Here is a 23,183-nt window from a genome sequence, read left to right as displayed (position 1 = left end):
CACTGTGTGAGCTTGCATGCAAATTGTCTAACTCTACAAGTGCTCGAGAACTCGAATTGTAAAGGTGTTTGAAGTGAAACTCGACTCGATCGATTTCACCGTGAATGAATCTCCAGAGAGGAAAATAGCAGCATGGGCAAATCTTCGTTTGCTCGTAAAACAAAACGGCCGATTATGTCGAAGCTTTCATTGACCATTAACGGTGAAATCAATGGATAATCTATCTTACCGTGTAACCGAGATGCATTTCTCAAATGCGATCCGGTCTCTTGTAAAACTACTTCAGAACTCCTTGCGATAATGGAAATGCACGCGTATACTATTTTATCGATTCTCGTTGTCGTAACTCGTGTATCACACTATTAACTAGTCCATTTGTACTACACGGAGGAAATAAAAAATTTCTTTCCTCACAGAAAAATCATCTATCGATTATACGTACTATATACTACGTTTTAATTGTAAAAATAATTACTTATAATATAACGTAATAATATTCTTATTTTTGAAGTAATTATTTTCGATAGAAATTTATTCGAAGAAATAGAAATAAAATGGTCCGAATGTTTTCTTACTCCCTCCCAATTTCATCTACAAATTTATCGAACTTTATTGTATGCCAATAATGGAAATAACTAGTTAGACTATAAACGTAATCGTGGCTTTGAAATCGCGATCTCTACGACAGAATCATCATCATACGCAAGCAACGTTCTTTTACTGTAGCAAGCAACTATAGTCGTGATCCTCGAGAACGCTAGATAGAGGAAACTCGGATCTATTTGTGTTTGTAGAACAACTCACACACTTCTAGGCTCGAAGTTCTGACGTATCCGAAAGAGGGTAAGTAACCATAATATAGGGCTATATACAAAATATACACATACACATATATAATGTGTATATACACATTATATATACATACATATGCTAACATGTGATAACATCGTAAGAATTATAAGAAAAAGTGTAATAAAAGAATTCGTAAGAATACGAAACTTACCCTCTTTGAAGGACGCGTCAATTTGAAAAGTTTTTTACAATAGAGCACCTCATAGGTCCACGGTACATGATAATCAAGAACAATGGTCACAGACGGGATCATTAAACAGACTACTGCTATAGATGGTCGACTGCAAAGAGAGTCAAATCCATTAAAAAAGAGGAACATGATTATGGCGAGTTAAGATGCATCGTTCTGTCACGGCGCTTTTAAGATCAGTCTCGTTATATCGTTTCTAATGATCTACGATGATTTCTCAAACCGTTTAACCCCTTGACCTTACGCATTTTGATTCAAAAATGTATATCAAATATCGATTCTTAGTATCTTTTTAATCGCGCTGCGATCCCGGAATTACAATCTTGTTCCCATTTTAGCAAACGAAAGGGATTTTCAATGTTCTTGAAATATCCTTTGGCGTCAAAAAATACAATTAGATGCCGAGACCGACGAATAAAAAACATAGCAATTAAGGGTTAATCAATTGAGGGTTGTTTCGAATAATCGTTTACTAACCGGCCAAAGGGTTATCAATAGGTTTTTATTTAAATCTATTCTTTTGTTTTATTCATTATCGTTCACCTTCGAGTTTCACTTACGAGTTTTGATGCAATTCACTTAACAATTGTCCCATGATATCACGAAATCGAATAGCATATTGAAACAAGCTAATATAAAAACAGTGAATATAAGAAAGATCATGATTTTTGTGTTTTTATCGTGTCACATAGACGATGGAAGATTTCAGGAAGAGATCCATGTGATTGTTGAAAACGATGCATCCAGAATTGTAACGTATCGATCTCGATGCATCCTTGAATTTCAAAGTAACCAACAAATATCTACCCTCTTGGCAGGCAATTGTACATGCGAAAATTTCTGAAGGATTCTGAGCTTAGTAGAAGGATTCTAAAGTAAAGAGTAGAAGTAGGCAAGAATAGGTAGTCACCTACTTTATAATATTCGTATCTATATTATACATATATGGGATGTTCTACGGAAATCGATATACTGGAAGATGGCTATTTTTGGTGCTAGCTGATTAGCTCGAGGAACATTCCAACCCTCTCATTAGTTCGTAGAATTACAAAAGTTAATTTAACTTCGAAACAACAACCTGCAAGGACTATCGGGACTAAGAAAACGATTACCGTTCTTTCTATTCCCGGCTGAACGGATTGGAAAAAAAAGCAAAAAAGAACAGACCGTGCAACGCGTACCATTCGATTAAGAAGAAATATAATAAAGAGAGAAAGGAGAAAGAAAGGAAAAGTCGCGAAAATATTCTTTACACAATCGTGAATATTGAAACAGGAAAACAATGATCGTTTCTATACTCTAGACACATCTGACGTGGTCATTGCATTTTTTAAAAACAGAAAGTCCGTTCATGAATTACGTACGAGATGCTCGCTAAACAACTGGTTCTATACGTGTATTTCTCGAACAGATGTTTACCTTGAATATTTCACGCAACACACGCGGTACCTCTGCGAAAGCATGAAGCACCGCCAATTATATAGTCGCAGGCTAGACTGTGTCTAACTGTAAGACACGATCGTTCGACAATTGCGAACGTGGAGAACGTTTACCCGAGTCTTTTAACCTGCAATAACCCATAAATCTCTAAAACTATCGTCGTGGAACTGAATGCGAAGAAATAAAACTAAAAATAAAATGTAATAATGTAGAGCAAGAAGAACAAAATTGTAAAGACGACTCGTTTTCCGTTGCGTAGGTATTTCTTTATATCTTATCTTTTCTAAAATTTGGGATCAGGCCACAGAAACGTCGAGGCGTCTCGATTTCCATCGAACACCCGATATAAACTTGCGCGTAAAAGAGTCGCTTGCTTCGTTTCAACGGGACACTGTATAACAAGTTGCTTGCTTAGTAAGTGAATGAATAAAAACCCGTACGGCTCACTCTGTGCTGTGAGTGCTGAGAGTGTTTCGCACCTTGCGAGGCGTTCGGCGAGTGGGCGTGTAAGGAGGCCAGCGAGGGTTGCCTCGAGGGTGCCCGTACGCTCGCCCTTGAACCGCGTCTTTCCTGCGCGTGCAGGAGCTTGTTCTCTCTCAGTAACGACACGTTCATCAGACGGGCGTTCGGTGTATTGAAGATGGTACGGTTCTCACGCCAGCGAGCCCTGGAACAGATGTAACACAAAAATTGAAAAATTGAAATAGTACAAGATGTAACTGGCAGAAATGAAGATTGATAGATTCGTTACAATTTGTTGTACTAGCAAGTGTTATCTGGAATATTGAAATTTTCAGGAAACATTTCTTCTACTTATTTCTTAGATGGCGATCCTTTAATACAAAAATATTTCTTCATTTAATGATCCACTTTTTGACAGCATTTATAATCGTTGACTATATTAAATTAAATATGAGAATGAGAGATTAATAATATCCTATCTACAGAATCGAATTGTAAAAATATTGAAACAAGGTATAAACTAAACCATCGTAATTTAACCAGTTTGCTGTTTTTAGTCCTGTCAGCAATAAAATTAAAAAATAAAACAGTCATTTCATTACAACTTAATTCTATATTGTAATAGTCACATATGTTCTGTGCTCGACGAGTGTACTGGTCATCGCTTACTTTTTCCCACATATTTTAGGTACACACTATTTAAAGAAGTCGCAACAGCTAACTAGTTAATTAAACTTTTGCTGTATATTAATTGCAGATCTATGTATAGTGTATGTGTTAATTGTAGAAGTATGTATTAATATAAATATACACATCAAGGTATAAATTTTGCGCATAGTGTAAAGGATATGAAATGAAAAAAAGGCATTCAAATTTGTACTAAATACGGAGGGTCCATTTTTAAGCATGACTGCTAGGTTGAAGTAGGTCATAAAGTCTCGTTACGTGAATTGTTAAAGACGAGAGTCACTGTGCAAAATATGCAAATAGATGGCTTACTTGCTGAAAAGCCTAAGGACGACGCAGATGATGATGAACATGAGGGCCATACCAACGAGAACACCGATCATCGTCGGATCGATATATTGGAGATTGGGTTCCTCTATCTGCTCGGCTGTAAAAAACATATTTCACTCGCTTAATAACCTTTCTCTAACAATCCTTCCTTTTCATATCTTTTCATCCGCAGTTAAGTTCTATTTCATATCTTCCATTTTCAGAAAACGTAATTCATCGTTTATTTCAATGAGACTCGAGCAGCCTTGATGAAAGAGAAAAATAAAGAGATACGATGAGGTCGAATAATTTCTGAATTCTTTCTTTCATGATTTATATAAAAGTTGGTATAATGGTTGATTGGGACGTGTATATCTTTTCACTAGCTAAAGTTAGATATTCTTTACACGATAGTATATCTTTTTTCCCGACAGTAACTGATAAAAACTTTTACTGTATTTAGTTAACCGCAATCTACTACAATCTATTTTCTCTTAGATGTTTATCTCACTATAAAATGTAGTCTCGTGTTCTCGCCTTCTAATCTCAGATTACTAAGAAAAGTGAATTGGTCGGAACGAGGATTTTAACACATTCATTGCTAATAGCGCACATGATAAATTGATTCTATTATTTAAGTAATACTCATGCCACAATTTTTGTCCTTTATGTGATATACATTTCGACAGAGTAACTTAGGAAGAGAAACAAAACAGTGAAAAACACGTCGGGAAAAACATTAAAAATTGAAATAATGATTTCTTTAAAAGAAACAACTATCAGAAGTGAACTAGCTAATATTATTAATGAAATTCCGCTAGTTACGAATATCGATCTATAGTTTGTCAATTTACTATTATCATTAATTACTAAATTATTGTGCAAAAGAGCTCAGGTGTATTTCACCATGTTTAAGCAACGAATAATATTATGGCCTTGTATGCATACAACGATCGCGACTCACTTCTGCGTTACTTTTCAATTAAACCCTGACGTGTCCAATTTAATTTACAACGCATCAAGAGGGAAAATAAAAATGTTAAAGGTACGGAAGCTACGACTTCGCCACTTTTCGCGCTATTCACGCTCTGTTAATTGTTAGTGCGAGGCCAGCTGACGAATTAATGAACTTTGCAGGATTTTAGGTCGGTATTCCATTAACTCGGGACGAATGGTTGTCATCGTAAGCGGGCGCGTGAGGAATCTCATTAAAAAGTACGCGGAAACTCGCGCCCCTCCTCCTTGCTGTTCCTCCCTGTGTTTCTGCTCTTACCGACGCATACAATCGAGCCATCAGATTGGGTAACCGGGATCTTCTCGAAGATGCAAATGCAACGTCCGTCTCTGCACTCCGTTTGTATCACCCTCGCTTCGCATTGCTCGTGGAAGAAGCACGACTCGTTCACGTTCACCGCTGAAAACAGAAACCATTAACGACAGGCTCGTTCTTTGTCTCTTGTCGAGGAGACGAAGTAAATACGAACATTTTACGAAATATTACTCCTAAAGTATATAACGTTTTTCTGCGGAATGGTACTCTTTCAATTTCAGCTTATTATGTATATCGTTCAATTATTAGAAGAATGACATATTTTAAAAAATTGTTGGTTTTGAGATATTTGTGAACATTAATTGCAAGGGTGATCTATTTATTAGGATGAAATGATCATAATTAGCTAGTAAAATTAATTATTATATTATATATTAATTAGTTAATAAAATTATGTTAATTCATTACTACAGTCTAGTAAAGAATTTAGGAAACGCTAACGTTTGAATGATTGAGTAGGTATTTTGTAATTTTTATGTGCATTTTTTCAGATTTGTTTCATATTTTACCAGCATAATAATGGCAGTCGCGTCTCATTACAGTGTTAATAAGATTTTTCAATATTTTATATAACACATACAATACACATAGACATAAATGTTCAAATACTTTTGTGACTGTATATGGAAAGAAAATATGTATAGCTTTCCAGTTTATATATTTCCACGAATATTCCAAAGAACGCTGTTTTTTTTTTATCATTATTCCAATTTTACAATAGGAGAAAGAAGTTTGTTAAAATAATCGTTCTTCGACTTCCTTACGTTTGATTCGAACGTAGCATTAAATTCTCAGTCAGACGTCAATCCACCCCCTTGAAACTTGAAACCAAATCGCTTTATCCTAGTTTCCTTCCATTCCTTCCGTCTATAGATACAAACTGAACGATATAAAAGCTTGTAAATTAACGAGAATAAAGTTGATCCATTTTATGGACGTTGCCTTCTTCAACTCTAGCCCAGAGATACACTATAAACTTTCTATATTATGTATTTCGACCTCGACTATCATATCTACGTAACTAATAGACAACTATTATCTGTAAGATACTATCAATGTGTCAGTCAATCGTGCGATGACCTGATGCCCTACTGTTATTTCTAAGCCGCTGTCCATCATCGTGCAGGTCACTTCGGTTTCATTTTATAAAACTAGCATTATCCAATTTGAATACTCAAGTTTGATTAGATTGAAACGCGTTTAGAAATCAATAGCGAACGCACATGGATGTAAGAAGGAATTATTTGCCTTTGCGTATTTGTGGACGATAATGTACATCCAGGGGTTAATGTGGCGAGTTTGATCGACTGATCATACACCGCATTGTCCTCAATATATTGGCCACAGACTCGCAATTAGGAGAATGGCTTAACAGCCATCGTGCTTTAATCCTGGTCAAAATCTGTTTTCGAACGCCTCCTTTTTCGGGCCACTGGCGAACTCCTGTTTTGTTCCAGTCGAACTTCAGTTAAGAGTTAAGACTGACAATAAATTAATCTTGTAAGTGTCACGGGCATTCGTTGGGAGAAAACCAATTGGTGAAATTGATTGGAGTAATCTGATAATATTTCCGATAATAGAGATTCTATAATCTTACGGAGGTCGTGATTGATTTGAGAAGTACATGTGAAATTTTTTAATAAATATTTTCTAATTGTTATATAATATAACATAAATTCGACCCGCTTTTAAATTCGGGAAATTATATTTTGTTCAATAATTGTAAATTTTATCTAAAGTTTTCGTATGTTTCAGATTTCACATATGAATGGAATTGATGAAATTTTTGAAATCACAGAGTTAATAGTGCATTGCAATTTAGAATTCGTTCATTAATATCTACCAATTAATTAAAATTCGTACGTTAATATTCATACGTAATCATGATATCTCGTTAATATTTTATTTCAACATATATGACCTACAATTAAAACGATAGTGCCAGCATAACGTTTGTAAAGGAATTCAATTAAAAACGACCAGCCAAAGCAGCGTAATCTGGGCCACTGAATTCACTATTGCTGCTTTCAATTTCTCGTCATGCTTCTAACGCCCTAGACCAATAAATGCGCGGTACCTCGTTTGGATTCCACGAGAGAAAACCATAAGCAACCACCCCAAGACATTCATATCATTTCAATCGCAAAACTTGGCATTGCTAAAAGGGAAAAGTCCGTTCTCTGAAACGTGACTCGACTAGAACGACTTCTTTTCCTGTTTATACATTTCGCAAGCCATCTTCGTTATCGATATTCTTACCATTGTCACTATTGTCCATTTTTGTTGTTTTTAATCCTCTATTGACGTCGTTGGCTCATATGTGATCGCTACGTCATTTATATTCGATTCAAGCTAGATTACTTTATGCTAGGATGTTTATTTTGAATTTATGGTGTGTGTGCTTTATATTTTATATGATAAATATCACTGATAATCTTTTTACGTAAAAGATGAGATATACATATGTCCATTTACCCTGCTGGGTTCCTTGAATTCTTATATTGTTGCTCTTATGTTGCTTATATTGTATGCAATGTTGCTCTTATTTTAACAAGCACGAAGGGTTTGTAATATTTTAAGAAGATGTTCAATTATATTACAATATAATGCTAAAGATATAATATGGAATTGAAACGAGAAATCACGTATATCAATAAGAAATTTGTTATATTTTCACTGAATGTTTTTTTGACATTAGAAAAATACGATTGTGTCGTCGGTGGTTAAAAAAACGTAGCAGAGCTAAAATGAAACATCCTAAAATGAAGAAAGCAACTCTAAATCGTTGTACATAATATATCACATAAGATCCAATAATTTCAATTTAGAATTACAATAATCTCAATTGTTGCATTATTGTTGAATGAAGATAGACACTTACAAAATGTCTGGATGCCGGCACGCTTGAAAATATACTAACTTACGGTGTCCACATTTGTCGATATGATTCGTTGCTTCGAATTCTTCCCTGCACGTGCATTTGTTCTTCTTTGGTTCGCAGTAAGAGCCGGCAAAACCACAGTCGAGATCCTCCATGCAATGGTCGCCGAATTTTTTCGTCCCTCTGCCGGTTAAATCTATAAAAAATAAATAAATATATGATTGGTTAATGTTAAAAACGCTCAGATTTCTAATTAACTAATTGCTTCCTGGATTTATTTTCTAACAAAAATTAATTTGCGTCTTACGGGATTTTTCATTTATTCTATTAATTCCGATCCATTGACCTTCCTTATTGGAAATTTGTTGAATGTTTTAATGATACGGTATAAAATTTGACAAGCAGAGATGTATTGAAATATGCATTCAACGTAGCCCATTTATTCTCAACTGTACCGGAAACTTCATTTTATTCCGCCATAAAATACAATTTATCGTACAATGATTATAATATACGAGCATGTACATATTTCAAAATGTACCGGAGAAAATTTTTAAATTTATTAATGAAAAATTGATAAAATGCACGATTTATGAAATGTATGGACTTTCGTAGTCGAATGATCGAAATTCATAAGGCAGGGAATTTAAAAGTCGAAATCGAAAGAAGCTATGCTCAAACAGAAATTCCTACGTATGAATAATTTAACTAAGACGATGCAATCAGATATTGAATTTCCACTGATAAATCGCTTTCAAACCCAACGACGGATACAGATCCCGCAACCGAACCATAATTCAGCCCCTACGTTCTAAGCAAATATATCATCCGTAGTGTTTCCAACCCCCTATCGGCCATTCGCATGACGAAGCGTTTCGCTCTGGTTTTCGTGATTATGCCGCAGGTGCCATGTATATTTACATTTTACGATTCCATTCGTTAATATTTGCAGACGGCTGTGAAGTTAATTTCGCCGAAACTACCTGCGTGACAATGTATTAATTACGAACAAATACGTACAAGCGGTTCATTCGTGTATTTTGAACAATGTTCGTCCTTTATGTACTATTTTCGATAGATAAAATAGAAATTCTGTAATTCTTGGTATTAAAAATTAATAAAATAAAAAACTACCATATAACAGCCATAAAACGAACAGTATATGTACGTATGTATATCATCATATCAATAACGAATCAAATATGTAATCCAAATGTATTTCACTCTCGACGCAAAGCAACTAAATTTGATTTCGCTTCTAAAAAGCAACTAAATTTTCGCTTCCTATATCAAAGCTATCAAGTTACTTCTATCAATATTTCAAAATAAAATATTCCGTTTCATTAACAATCTTTACTCGTGTTCTAAAATTCATTCAATTGAGATTCGAAAAACGTAAAAAAATGTGGAAAATGCGGCGATTGACTTACTCGGTTTCCTACCCGTGCAATTAACTCTTTTTCCAAGTGTGCTCTTCCAGGTTCAACAGAGCGTCGTGTCGAGACGTTAAAGAATTCGAGGACTGCCGCCTGACGCCGCGAAGGCGGTGACGCCCGTGGGCAAAGTTAAGGAAACTATCCTTTTTTCCAAGGCAAAGAGACCACGCTTGATTACTGCATTGTACTCGCATAATGACACTTCTCTTCAACTCGCCTGGTTGAGCAGCTTGGAATATATCATGGTGACGATTTAGAAAGATGCAACCTCGGTTTTGCCACCCCCGACGCTTAAATGAATCGTAAAAGTAACAGGACTGCTCGCTCGTTTCTTCGGAACCAGCGAATTAGTTTGATGAGAAGAGTTTATGAGTTTATTCGCCGAGGAGAAAATTAAGATCGTCGGGGAAATATGCGGACGTCTTGCGAGTTCAATTTCGTGTTCTGAAGTTTGTTTGCGAAATACTTAGATGGATGGTTCGCTTGGTTTCATCTTCCTTAAAATATAGTAGAGTCTAATAGTTGTATGTCGTGTCACAGATGTGTATTATCGCAACAATTTTTATACTACAGACGAATTATGCTTTGGTTCTGTAATGACAGGAAGGAAAGGATGAAAAGAAAAAAGGAGAACGAAATGCATTTCTTATTAAGGAAGTGAATAAGAAAGTAGAGTTTATTTTTCTAATCGTTAATCTTATTAATCGTTAATCTTATTATTTCTAATCTTAACGTTAATTCTAAATGCGGTCATTGTAGAAAATAGTAGAAATAAATAAACGATTATTTTATAATCATTCTTCCATGTATTTATAAATCATATTTCTTAATATTCAATAAGTATAAAAGAAATTAAATGTGGAATTATGTTTGATATACATAATCTCAACGATATCTCAAATGACTAAATTTTGTAACCCAAATTATTCCTATATATATTTGATGTTTGTTCCATTAAGTGATAAATATTTCGAGTGTATTTCGTATGTATTTGTTGCTTCTATTGTAGTATACATATAATATTTTCGTAGCGAAAGATTTCGAGGATTCGACGAGTTTGCCAAATCTTCAATTCAAACATTTCTTCAGAGAGATATTTCAAGAGAAGGATAGCTTTTGCGATATAAATAAAATGCATGAATATTTTTCCGAGTTACGTTTCTTTTATGGAGAAAGAGCAAACTCAAAGACGATTTTTATACCATATGACCAGAACACGTGAACACATCAACTCGTGAAAAGAGGATTTCATTTGGGATTTAGGGTACGGGACAATAGAGTTCCCTCTCTTTAGAAGGTTGTTACATAGAAAGACGCAAAAGCGTGCGAGCGTACCTGACAGAAAATCTAATAAGCTTGAAGAAAAATTGTCTAAATTTATGATATGTCCGTTTAGAAAGAACATCCTTACTACTCTACATAGTACATATCGTTTAAACTCACTGAAAAATTTGTTTCAACTCAGTGTTTTTTTTCATTCATTTTTGAGGTTATGTTAACAAAGCTCCTTTTCCTTTTGAATTTAAGTTGTATTTACTAACCTCTACATTTCAGTAAAATTGACTATTTTTCTCCAATCCTCTTTTTCCATTTCTCTCCATTTCTCCAAGATTAACTATTTAGGTACAAATAATATAAACTATTCACAAAATGAAATAAAAGCTAACGATTCACTATTGTAATAAAGAATTGTTTATCTTCTATTTGACTATTCTACTATTCACGCTTGCTTTCATTTCTGTTCAAACGAGGCATTTCCTGCGCCACAATCGTTCGAGGTAACAGTCGATTTTTCTGAACTGATCAACAAAGACTCGCATGAAACAATCGATCAGGCAGCGTCTTTTTTTAAAGTGTATTCGCGCGATAGAGTAAAAGATAGGAAACAGTACAAGTACGTGTACAAATAGACGTGTGGGATCATGTAGAAACAGGAACACGTAAAGCTTGCATACGAAACGGGCGAACGTAGCGATCACGACATTATCAGTATCCCGTAGATATCTCAAACAACGAGAAAGGTGCGTGCAAAGTGCTTTCGTGATATCATCGGGACGCCGCGACGGCGCCGGCCTCAATGGTAAACGATAACCCCCTTGCTGTGATACTATGCCACTATGTCTCGTAATTAACCTCTTGGGTACGAGGATCGATTATAGTCGATAGCCGCCGAACGCATGACCGATTAAATTTGACAATCGCAAAAAACACATACAGCATACAGCCTATTGTCATCTCTTGACTGTTTACGTCCTCCTGTTTAGGCGTTCTATGCACTTTATTATAGGTAAGTAATTTGTCACCTTTTATGCACGTTTTTACATAATTATTATTAGATTTCACTCATTTTAAATAAACATTATGGTTGCAATGTTAAGTGACGTTACGTAGCAAACCAAAGAGGTAAATACTCGTTAGCGTTCGTAATGTCCGCTGTCCACATTGTAGTTTTGCTATTTAAATCTGTCTTCATTATCGAGATCCCATAGAATCGTCGACTATGTGCAATATATTTTCATCTGGCAATAAATGACTGTAACAGGAATGAATACTGGTTGCCAGAGTAGTTGGCATATGAACAGAGAAATATATAGGTTCATAGATACATTTGCAACAGTCAGCAACGTTTATCCAATGAAGTCTACAGGTTCGTTAAATCGAAATGTTTGCGATGATCGGTATATTGGTATCTATGTCGAGGGGAAGTATTGAGGTTAAGACTTTGGATCTTCGTACAAATTTATATTGATGGGAATATAATTTAAAAAATTATTATAATAAACTAATTATTATACGGTAATAAGTTACAGGTTACAATGTTATATGAGTAAAAGTAGGTCATAAAATCATAAAATAAATATAGAAGTAACAAAGTTGTAAATAAGTATAATAGAATAATTTAAGGTTAGGAGAAATAGGGTTATAAGATAGTAAGGTAGAGATTGTAATATCATATTAGTAAAATTCATATTAGTAAAATTATGAGGTTTTAAGGTAATATTAACAGAGTTAGAGAGCAATTTAACGAGTTATGAAATTCGATAGCAAAATATTTAGACAAAAACGTTTTAAAACATATTGTCACGCCATCTTTTATGACTAATTACTATTGATTTTACATTTAAAAGACATTTACATATTTTTCTTGAGAGGGGTATCTTTATTTGTGAAAAATAGAACCACCTTCTTTTTTCATCATACTGATTTTCAAAATTAAATGTAGTTAAAAGCATTTGAAGGCATGTCGTTTCCAAGCGAGTGGGGAAATAAAAGAAAATACCGAGGGTGACCTAACCTCGATTCGTAAAAGTGCCAATAAAAGTGGAGAAGGCGTTGATAATAGCGTACAGTTGTTGAAAGAGATTGAAGTTCGAAGGTGACCATTACATTTGAACGTAGAATAATATTTTACGAATAAAGTGTTATGACGGTACTCAGGGTACATTTTATGATATTTATAGTGTGTTTATTACTAGCATAGACCGATAAATATATTTGCATATATGCACATTAACTGCGTATGGAACTTTACTTCGTCTGTGGTATACATTTAATACATGAAAAATGCATTAAAATGAAAAATACAAATTACGTTGAATTGGAAAATTAAAAGTAACTATCGAAATTAATGTCAATTCGTTTTTGTATTGAACTTCCATTAGACCTCACATTCGTTAAGCTAATACTTGCTCCAACAAAGATTGCGTCTAGAATAGAAATCCGACACTTTGGATATAAAAGCAGGAAATTTTCTGCATAATTCTTCGGGTTATGTCGACTTTTAGTGTAGCCGACCGTCTTCGTTATCAATACAGGAAGACGCGACCCGTAACTATTCGAGATTTCCTTGGCTCTGAGACTCTGTACTTTTCATTCATTCCACTGAACGAAGTAGAATGAGGCAGCTTCAGGGCAGACCGGTATTTCGCTCGCCTAGTCTATTTAAAATTCTGTTTAAAGCTTAAGATGATGATCAACCACAAAGTTTTCCTCGTTCTTTTATTCCTGACTATCGTCTTTCGACACTTTGTCATTAACCTCTGTATTATTCCGCAATGCAATCTCATACCCTAACCTCTAACCAAAGAAAATAAAAAATTTATTAATACTCTTCTATTTCTTTAGCGTTTCGTAGATATTTTTTGGTTAATTACTTTCTGATTCTTTTCTTTCTCAATTTTTCGATTTTCAATTTCCTCAATTAAAAGAATAAAAATCAGAACTTTTTCTTCCTCAATCCCTTAATCTTCAATTACTAAAGTGAAATGGAAATACATTGAGCCTTTGGTAAGATTTTGAAATACCTCAATAAAAAGAATTAAATTTTAATTCGTAGATTGTAATTACAACGAGTACTCTAATATTCCACAAGACTATTTAACGATCATATAGAATTTCTCTTTTTAACTGGGACGAAATATGAAATTCGAATTCTGTAAAAAAACTGTCTTTTATCCAAGCAAAAGTTAACAGGAATTATTACTTTCATGATTGGGAAACTTCCAACCTTCGAAATTACAGTTTCTGAAGTTTTAACAATAGCATACAAATTGCACCTTTCACGAAGGAAACTTTCATCGATCGTTAAACCTTCAATCGAATATCCTTCGATTTGCAACTCGTAACATTTATATTAAACATTCACCGCTAATCAAAGTTTAATTACATACCATATACCATATATCATACACGATTATAGCGTAAACTCGTAAATAATTTAGCAAATTTCAAATTCTAATAACTTGCAAACTAATGCAATCGGAAGTACGAAGGTCTATGAAGAAGCATGACTCAAAATATCTTTCCTCTGTGATCTTCAACTATCACGGACAATTTTTACTTAAATTTCTCTGATTTTTTATTCACGTTCCATACTTGTCATGACATCATGACTTGTCAACGCTAAATAAAAAGAAAACAAGCGTGAAAGTACACTTTGACGAAATGATTCTCCGTCGAGGAAGAACTCGACGTAGCCGCGACTTGCAATTTCCGCTTTGAAACAACTATGTGAAACTCGAAGGTTCAAACTTCAAAGGAACTAGCTGTTCGCGTATAATTGCGTGGTCAGTTAACGATCTGTCCTGCTTGCTACGACCTGAAAAAAAGAGAGAAAGGGTGAGAGAGAGCAAGCGAGAGGGGAAAAGGTAGCAGCGACCGCGCTGCAAGAACTGCTTGGTGACTCTCAGTCAGTAAAAATGGCGACTCTTGGGTCAATCTACGCGTTGAAAGTGGGTCACTTTGCAGTGGCACACTGCCAACGCTCTCACGTGCGAGCCGTCCCATGCTTGCTGCAGTCTGAAACTGGCAACCACCTTTCGCCAGGGGCGGCCCAACAGGGTTGTTAGTCAGGTGATTGTTTGAACAATGAAGTCTCGTTGATTTTAATTGGATTTACAACGTTTTTTCTTTGTTAATTTTCTATAATGTTGTTGTTTAAAAGAATCAATGTTGTTATGATTTAGAATCAAATTCTTATAAGATAAAAATTATATGCATTTGTTAATAGATCTGCGGCGAATAATGAGAGTGCGTATTACATTTTTAACTTCGATATTTTCTTTCAAATTCAACAAAAAATATATATTTTATAGCTTATGTGCGTGGTATATGCAGGACAGAAAGAAATAGTCTATTTTAATATGGAGAATGATATATAGGTGTTTGAATATTTGAATATTGGGATATTATGTTAATATATAATTCATTTGGATGTGTTATATTATAACAGTGTAGGTACTTAGCATAACAGCAATCTGGTAACAAGTGGCTATAAAGTATATTCGCACATACTATTATTTTTTAATGAAGCATTTGCTGACCTTAATTGATTTCTCAACGTCTTTTTAGAAAATTTATTGCTAGAAAATTATTGATATTTTGTGGTTGTTATCTTAGGAAAGCATGATCTTAACAATAAATAATCTTAAAATTTATTTATGTCAGGTTTGGAAATGTATAATTAGAATGCAGCAGATGACAACCTTCGCTAGAAAATTATTGGTTGGTTGTTTGTACCTTGACTGTTTAAGTGGAAGGTTTGGATATAATTTTTTATACTTGGAATTCTCGTTTTTTCTTTAATACATATAGGCATAGCGTTATTTTTAGTCAGGGTTAAATTTCTTTCGCTCCTTTAAACGGCTTTAATAATCATGCAAGGATATAAGCGGTAAGGGTAAAGGTCTAACTGCATTCAATGCGATAGGAAGGAGTAATAGGCACGAGAGATATAGCTATTTTATTTTTCACTGTCGTTCCATGCCTATTGTATTTCATTCTCTTCAATACAATTCTTTACGAACTTCTTGGAATATTTAAAAATAAAGTTACATTAGAAAAGATATAAAGAAAATTAGTAGATGCTAGAATGTAATTATTTTTGATTATTGAACTTTTGATGGAATTGAATTTTTGATGAAATTAATATCATGGTTTAATAAAAGTCTTGCGCTAGATGATATTGCACTCATGATTAAGCTTTAGATACTAGAATGAAGATACAAAAATAAGAAAAATTCCTAAAACGTGTTTCATTAGATTTACTTCGCTAAAAAAATCATGAAAGATATAATTTCTTATATATTTCATATTTAGAAAAAAGATTAAGGAATTGAAAAGAAATAGATACATAATGAAATTTATATACTTACGCGAAATTAGAATCTGTACGAAAATTAACAAAAATTTTAAATTACACGTGTAAAAATATCTTAACACATTTTTCAGTCTTTGCGCAAAAAGAGGAAGAAGGTTCGTTAGATTCGCGGGTAGAATGAGAAATTATAAACAGGAAGAAACACGACGCGACATCGCCATCCAAGAGATAACACGGTTCGCAGAAAACATTTCTCGCGGTGAAAACCATTCGGAGGGAAACTTCGGCCGGTTTCCCGTGTTTTCATCTTTACCTTTTATCTCGTCGCTCCTTTCAAATCAACAACGAAGAGCCGTGAAAGGAAGAAACTCGCGTTTCGTATCAACGCTTGCAACTCGCAGCAGTCACTTTTTGCGTCTTTCAAATAATTTGAACGATCGCGTCATAAAAGTTACACCAGCGAATAATTCCAGCTTGTTCGTACGAATTGGGAACGTCAAAGCGGGTTATCTATCATTTCGAAAAAGAATTGCTCGATAATTCAACGCAGGCACCGTTTCGAGAACCGTAAAATGTTATTGCGAAATCGGGTCATCCACGGGGTGAGAATACACACAGACTCGTGGAAATATTCGAGCATTCGTAGATACATTTTATGAATAAATTATAATATTATTCATAATATACGCGCGTTATACGAAATATTTTGAAATTTCATTGACACTGCTATGAAACTCGGCTATAATGATCATATTGTTGATCGAAAGTTCTAAACAGAGTTCTAAAACATATACAGAAATTAGAAGATATTAAGTACAAATAGTAAATATTATGTAAAGATTGTCATCATATTAATAAATTTGAATATTTTATGGCACCGTATTATATACACTTAGTATTAGGTCATCCCGTAAGTTCGTGCCGTTTTTCGAGCGGTTATATATGTTAAGATTGTTTACATACCTTTCAGTTTCATGAAAAAATGTAATCCCCCTCTCGTTGTACGACTTCTTCCCACTTTTCATTATTCCGTCTCGATAAAAGTTCTCTTGTTTTTGATGAAATGTATACACAAAGGTTGGCACGAACTTATGGGATGACCTAATATAATATACCTAAGATGGATTTTTATTTATTCATACCGCATGCTAGTTTTTTACCAAGTACATTAAAAATTGTCTACTTCATCTCATGACAGTCGCGTATCTCGTTACAGTGGTAATGAAATCCCAAAGTGACATGAACATTTTTTAAACGATAAACGCTCAAATGTATTCCTGAACCGCTATGTACTTAAATGGGTACTAGTTGAACATCGGATTGAGAACGATATTGTTCAAGACTTCTAATATATAAAAATACTTGTGCATAGATTATTTCACACGGGTAATATGTGCCGATCGGTATCCGAAGTTCGAACACGTACTTTTATTGGTCTTATGCACGCAACTACGTTTACCATTTTAAGACTTCATGTCGCCGATTCTATTTTAACGATTGCTCGATACTCGAACTGCCGTTACGTATGTTACCATGTGTGTTACCATTTTTGCCACTTATAGTTATGTCATGTATGAAAATGTCAGAGATATTATTTTCGAATGTTGCTACCTTTTATTTTATTTAATATACGATCAATCCTTTTGTTAATCAACACGTTCGTTTCTTCTTTTTTTCGTTCTGCTCTTTTATCCCTTTTGAGTCGTAACCGTCTATACTTCATTATTTATACCCTTTGAAATAAACGAATAAAAAATAGAATCGAAATCTTTTACAGAAATATTATGGATTTTCTTTAGCTTATAACAGTTTATATCGCAACGTTTACAGCTGTTTAAACGAATGAATAAAATAAACATTTGGACTTTTCTCCTCGTTTATAGCTGTTGAAATGAGTGAATGAGAGAATAAAATAGATGTCTTTTTTTATGGATATAATTTGGATTTTTTATAACGCAAGAATTGAGAACAAGTACAATTCCCCAAGAAGCAACGATGGGCGGCCAGCGAATCCTATGCGTCCTCGTTTCCCTTTGAGATACTTGTCGATAAAGGCATAATTTACGTTCCTCCAGGGAGAAGGAAATTCCAAGAACAAAAGATCATCCAGCACTTAGTATCTAACCGTTCGCACCTATTACGGCACTATCTGTTTGGAATCATATTGAGATATAAAAATGAAATATCCCTTGAGGAAACATTGCGTGTTTCGAAATTATTTCTCCTTTATTTTATCACTTTTCGTATATCGTGTTTTTTATTCTTCTTCGATCATCCTTTTGTTTTTTATTCCTTTGTTCAGATGGATGGAATTTGATTAAATTTGCAAAAGTATGATCGAAGCGGCTACAATTAGACTGCGGATATTTAGACTACAGACAACTGCAACGTCTCTTCGATCAAGCCTTCGCGTACCGCAAATCACAAATACCAAATTCGCGTGACCTCTCCAGCGCATGAAAACAGATTGAAAAATCTAATCCTCCCTTGGTTATTGCCCGCGTGCCTACTATGGGCGTTAATTATCCGAGGGTATAAATAAAGATCTCTCGTTAATCTCTTGGCTCGTTAAATTGATCGAACTGCAACGTTTTTTTTTTTTTTGGCTTTTTACGAGCGCATGACGTCGCGGTCGACAAGCGAATGCCTTTCTGCAGAATTGACAGAATCACAAGCTGTCTGGATTAAAAAATATCCTGACATAACGGTAACAAGTTTGACAATAAGGTATGCAACATTTCATAAATTAATTTAGAAGATCTCGAGGTATCTGAAATTATAAAGGAGAAATCATAAAGAAGTACTTGCAACTTGTCAGTTTACTAATGTTACTAGTTGGTAAATAATCGTGCAAGAGGCACCAGGCTTCTATAAAAATCGATCTCCCCGTCGGTCTAGCCCCGATCAACGCGAAACTGGTGCACACGGCCAGTTGCTGGGGCGACTGACTGTGTGAAAAGTCGCATAATAACAGTAATGGCAAAAAGTACAGCCAGCATTTACAACGTTGCGTGAGGAATGATAGTCATCGACGTGTGCCCGTCACGCCACCACCGGAGGCAGCCAACCCCCTTTTGCCTCTGGCGACGCGCTCTCTCACCTAGAAAATTTCCAACCCTTCCATACTCTCGCGACCACGACGTAGCTTTCTTTTTTCTTCTTCAATTTCTTCTTCTTTCTTTTAGCTTTCTTTCTTTGCTTCTGCACTCGAGAACAGAAGAAAGCATGTGGAACTGTCGCAATTCATAGCCCGGAGAGAAGTTTCAAGAGCGGCTATTTGCTAAAATGGAAGTGAAAAACGTAGTTGCGAGGATACAGAGTAGCCTCTTAGAGGAAAACGAGAATTTCTTTCGGTTTTTCTTGATTCCTTCCGTCTCTTATCTTTTACTAATACTTTGCGTTGGTTGAGCGTTATATTGTTGCAATGTGCGTGAGTGAGAAATTTTAGAAACGTAGGGAACTGTGTCTGCAAATTTTTCCTATATCGATTATTAAACAATCTAGTTTTTTTTGGATATCCTATTAATTTTACAATAATTTTTATTTGCGAATCGTCGAATGTGTACGTATAAAGCGATTTTTTGGATTTAGTTGAATTATCTTTCGATTATTTCTTTGATATTTTTGTAGATTTCGTATTTCATTTCGTATTCTCACACCATTGTAGAATCATATCCCAACCATGCACAGTTGCCTGCTAAGAGATTTGAGATATCGCGGCTTCTAAAATTTAGAGAAACCCTATGTTATATACAATTGAATCCAAAGAATCGAGTTTTGGCATAAAAATGTATAAAATTTCTGAATTCACCAGTAGCTATTGCTTAACATTTTCCATAACATAAATAACATAAAGCTTAGAGTCAAAAGATTTGCATACCAGTGGGTTAAATAATTCACCTATATCTTTTTCATTTATAATAATATATCTCCTATGTTTAATTTCCACTGACAGTAATCTTCCGAGTCATATTTTCCTAGCTGTCATTTAATAAATTGATTGACTATTATTATTTCGATTTCGTGGACATTTGCAAGCTTACATCCGATAGCGATTAGGTTATTTAGCTGAAGATGACTTCATTTAAACGATGTGAGAAACACGAGGTGGTAATGGGGTTGAGCTTACAGAGTTTGCCAAGAGATTCTCTTTAACGAGCTTGAGGATAATTTTACAACGCCTACGGTATTCGATTATTCCTAATGGATTCCTATAGTAGTAAATTTCAAGCTTTCGCCGTTACAAATTAATTTAATCGAACTTTGTAATACTTAGACTACTTTATATTCTCATAAAACACTCTTTATAAATCTAAATCTTTTCCTTTAAAGAGCAAACTTCGTAACATAAATCTTTATTCCACGCGAATTTACATCTGTATTATGGTCAATTTCAATGAACTGAATATTTATAACATCTTTTGAAGAATATTCTTTTTTTAAATCAAAGAAGACGAATGAAGCTATTGGATTTTGTTTTTTCATTTCTACTAAACACGAATTCTGTTTTCCAGAAATTTCATTCTTTTCTTTCTACGATAATCAAGTTGTTTTATTTTCAACAAATATCGCTTCTTCGTTTTCAGTGGAAAAATTGGAAAATTATTGAATCATTTATTTTCTTATTACATCGGCTTTTAACCATTACATATATCAATTTCACACTAAGCGACAAATTATGTTGAAAACATGAGAAATGCGTGATATTTCATCGGTGATACCGCACGTCCGTCCGCTGTACGTGGCGGAACTTCTTTCCCGCTGTGATAAATTCCCACTATTACCGAAGATATCAGTTTCTAGATTTATTGGCTGCTTAAATATTCTACTAGGTATCGTGGCTAGTGGCAAATTTTATGCAACAGATATCTACGGTTTAAGTGTTGTAGCAAGTGTACACTCGTCCTTGTGAATGTCCTGTGGTTCTATCAAGGCACAATTCACTTTTCTACCAAAAATTGAAATTCGATATTGAACTCATAACTCACGGTCGTACCTACGTACACGTTGCGATTCGAGACTTTCTCTCTTTAAAAGCTAACGAGAGCTTAACTTTGTTTCAAACTTGAAACATTGATTAATAGCTCGATAATAGCCAATAGCGTCATTTTTCCTGGTATAGCAGCTTCCGTAACATACCGAGGTGTTAAAATTAAAGCATCGATCAGTAGAAGCGTTGTATAGAGGATTTTATAAGAACAAATTTTCAAAGAAGTAATTGAGCTTTCCGAATGAAGAGCCCATAGAAATATCCTTCAGTCAAATAATCGAATTACTTTAGAGCCCGTCTTTTAAAAATTCTGCTATTTTAATTGTTAATGGAAACGTAGTATTAAAAGATTAGAACTAAACTATCAGCAAAAAGGAACTTTCAAGGGGCATAATATAATCGAAGATTAGCCATTGTATTTTATAGTATTTATGGGTAGAACATATTTCGTGAGCTAATATCTTTTCAAATTTCTAACAATTTCATTGTCGGCAAGATAGAACCTAGAAATCTCCAGGAAAATGATATTACGACACGACGAAAGCTATGCAGAATCTTCTCAGGTGAAAATACGACGAATAGATTTCATAGTCTCGGACGTAAACTACCTTCGAATTTGTAGGATATCTAAGATGCTAAAGAGTATTTGCCAGAAATTTGAGATTGGCAGACGCAGCTGGTGTTGAACTTGTGAAAATGTGACACAATATATGGGAATTACGCACAACTGGCACTGCACATAAATTTCAAGCAGTTACGTTATTATCGTCTCTGTAGGCAAAAGTTGTTCTTTGTTTGATATAGGGGAAGTTGACTGATTAAATTTCCGTAATTCGAACTTTAACTTGAACTTTCAACGTTGTCGACGGATCTCTCTTTTTAAGCAAATTAAACTCTTACGTACCACGTAAATAAATGAAAAGTTTTAACAAAGAGAATTATTGAATTTTGCCATAGGGCATGAAATGTATCCATTAATTTTGAATTCTCGATCTATTACAATTATTCAATTTTATTTAAGTAATATTGAAACTTTGATTGGTTCAGGTATATATTGAAAAAGTTGGAAGTAAATTTATATTAGAAACTTATACTAATAATGACTATTGCTGGCAAACTTTAATTTTTCTGAAACTTCGTTTAATAGAGTTGAAAGTTAATCGCAATGAGCAATGCGATTAATTACAGTAATTAAATCGTTACGTTTCTTTTTAGTAGTTTAAGCAAACGAGTTTGAATAAGTTAGATGAAGTCGGTAAAAAACTTGAACGTTTCATCTCACAGGGGTTTGAATAGGTCATTGCTCGACCATTGCAATCCTCATTCGCTGAAACTTAGATTAGCATGATAGCTTTTTTCGTAGAAGTACTAATTCAGATTCTAATAATAATCAAAAAAAGAGAGCTGGCCAAAAGTGTAGAACTCTATTGGCAATAAACCTATTTCATTTACAACGTCTCACATATTTCAGTCATTGTTATTTGGTGCTGTATCATAATAATTAAGTATTATTAATATCGCTACTGTAAGTTACTTCACATTATAAATTTCATCATACGTACCGCAATTATTAATATTTATTTTCTGTAAAGAATTGAAAAAGTAGTATTTTATATCTGCCTGAAGACTTTTGCAATAAAAAAATGTCTATCTGTAGAATTTGGTATGTATTATTACGAAACTTGTCGTTATTACGCAAGGATATTTATTAATTTTGATAACTTACGACTTGTAAACTTTCACTAATAGGAATGCAAGAAATTTAGACGATAACAAGGCAATTATTTTCATTCTTGAATGCTTTGTTATTTTATCAAACTCTTTTATTAGACCGAGCTGAAGCGTTATATTCTTTAATCTAGGAATAATTATTAGACAATCGATTGCATTATTTATTAATTGCCAAAAATTTCTTCCTAAGGCTCTAACAAATTTCTGTGACATCTTCCTCATTTTTCTTGGAAAAAGGATGGACGAGTGATTTAAATCGAGCCCGTTGTCTTCAGCA

General features: G+C 34.3%; 2 protein-coding genes across 6 annotated transcripts in view; one reads left to right on the top strand and one right to left on the bottom strand.

Annotated features, from left to right (window-relative positions):
- The window catches only part of LOC126914722 (uncharacterized), a 47,056-nt gene that overhangs the window by 6,067 nt on the left and 17,806 nt on the right, over positions 1-23,183 (bottom strand). Inside the window, exons 3-7 of one of the 5 annotated variants that reach the window (XM_050719091.1) lie at positions 8,195-8,347; positions 5,214-5,354; positions 3,944-4,058; positions 2,923-3,149; positions 2,462-2,609 (exon numbers count right to left, since the gene is read on the bottom strand). In XM_050719091.1, the coding sequence (XP_050575048.1) occupies positions 2,605-2,609; positions 2,923-3,149; positions 3,944-4,058; positions 5,214-5,354; positions 8,195-8,347 (641 nt within the window). In that variant the 3' untranslated portion in view covers positions 2,462-2,604. Of the gene's footprint in view, positions 1-1,003; positions 1,134-2,461; positions 3,150-3,943; positions 4,059-5,213; positions 5,355-8,194; positions 8,348-23,183 lie in introns of all 5 variants that reach the window. The other 4 variants (XM_050719092.1, XM_050719088.1, XM_050719090.1 and 1 more) reach the window with 4 other exon arrangements.
- The window catches only part of LOC126914704 (uncharacterized), a 49,917-nt gene continuing 38,589 nt past the window's right edge, over positions 11,856-23,183 (top strand). The window contains exon 1 of the mRNA XM_050719042.1: positions 11,856-11,874. The gene's annotated coding sequence lies outside the window, so the exon portion shown is untranslated. The remainder of the gene's footprint in view (positions 11,875-23,183) is intronic.

This window comes from Bombus affinis, chromosome 3, assembly GCF_024516045.1.
Source record: "Bombus affinis isolate iyBomAffi1 chromosome 3, iyBomAffi1.2, whole genome shotgun sequence".
Lineage (NCBI taxonomy): Eukaryota > Metazoa > Arthropoda > Insecta > Hymenoptera > Apidae > Bombus > Bombus affinis.
The sequence above is the reverse complement of the archived record's forward strand: the minus strand, read 5'-3'. Positions and strand labels throughout refer to the sequence as shown.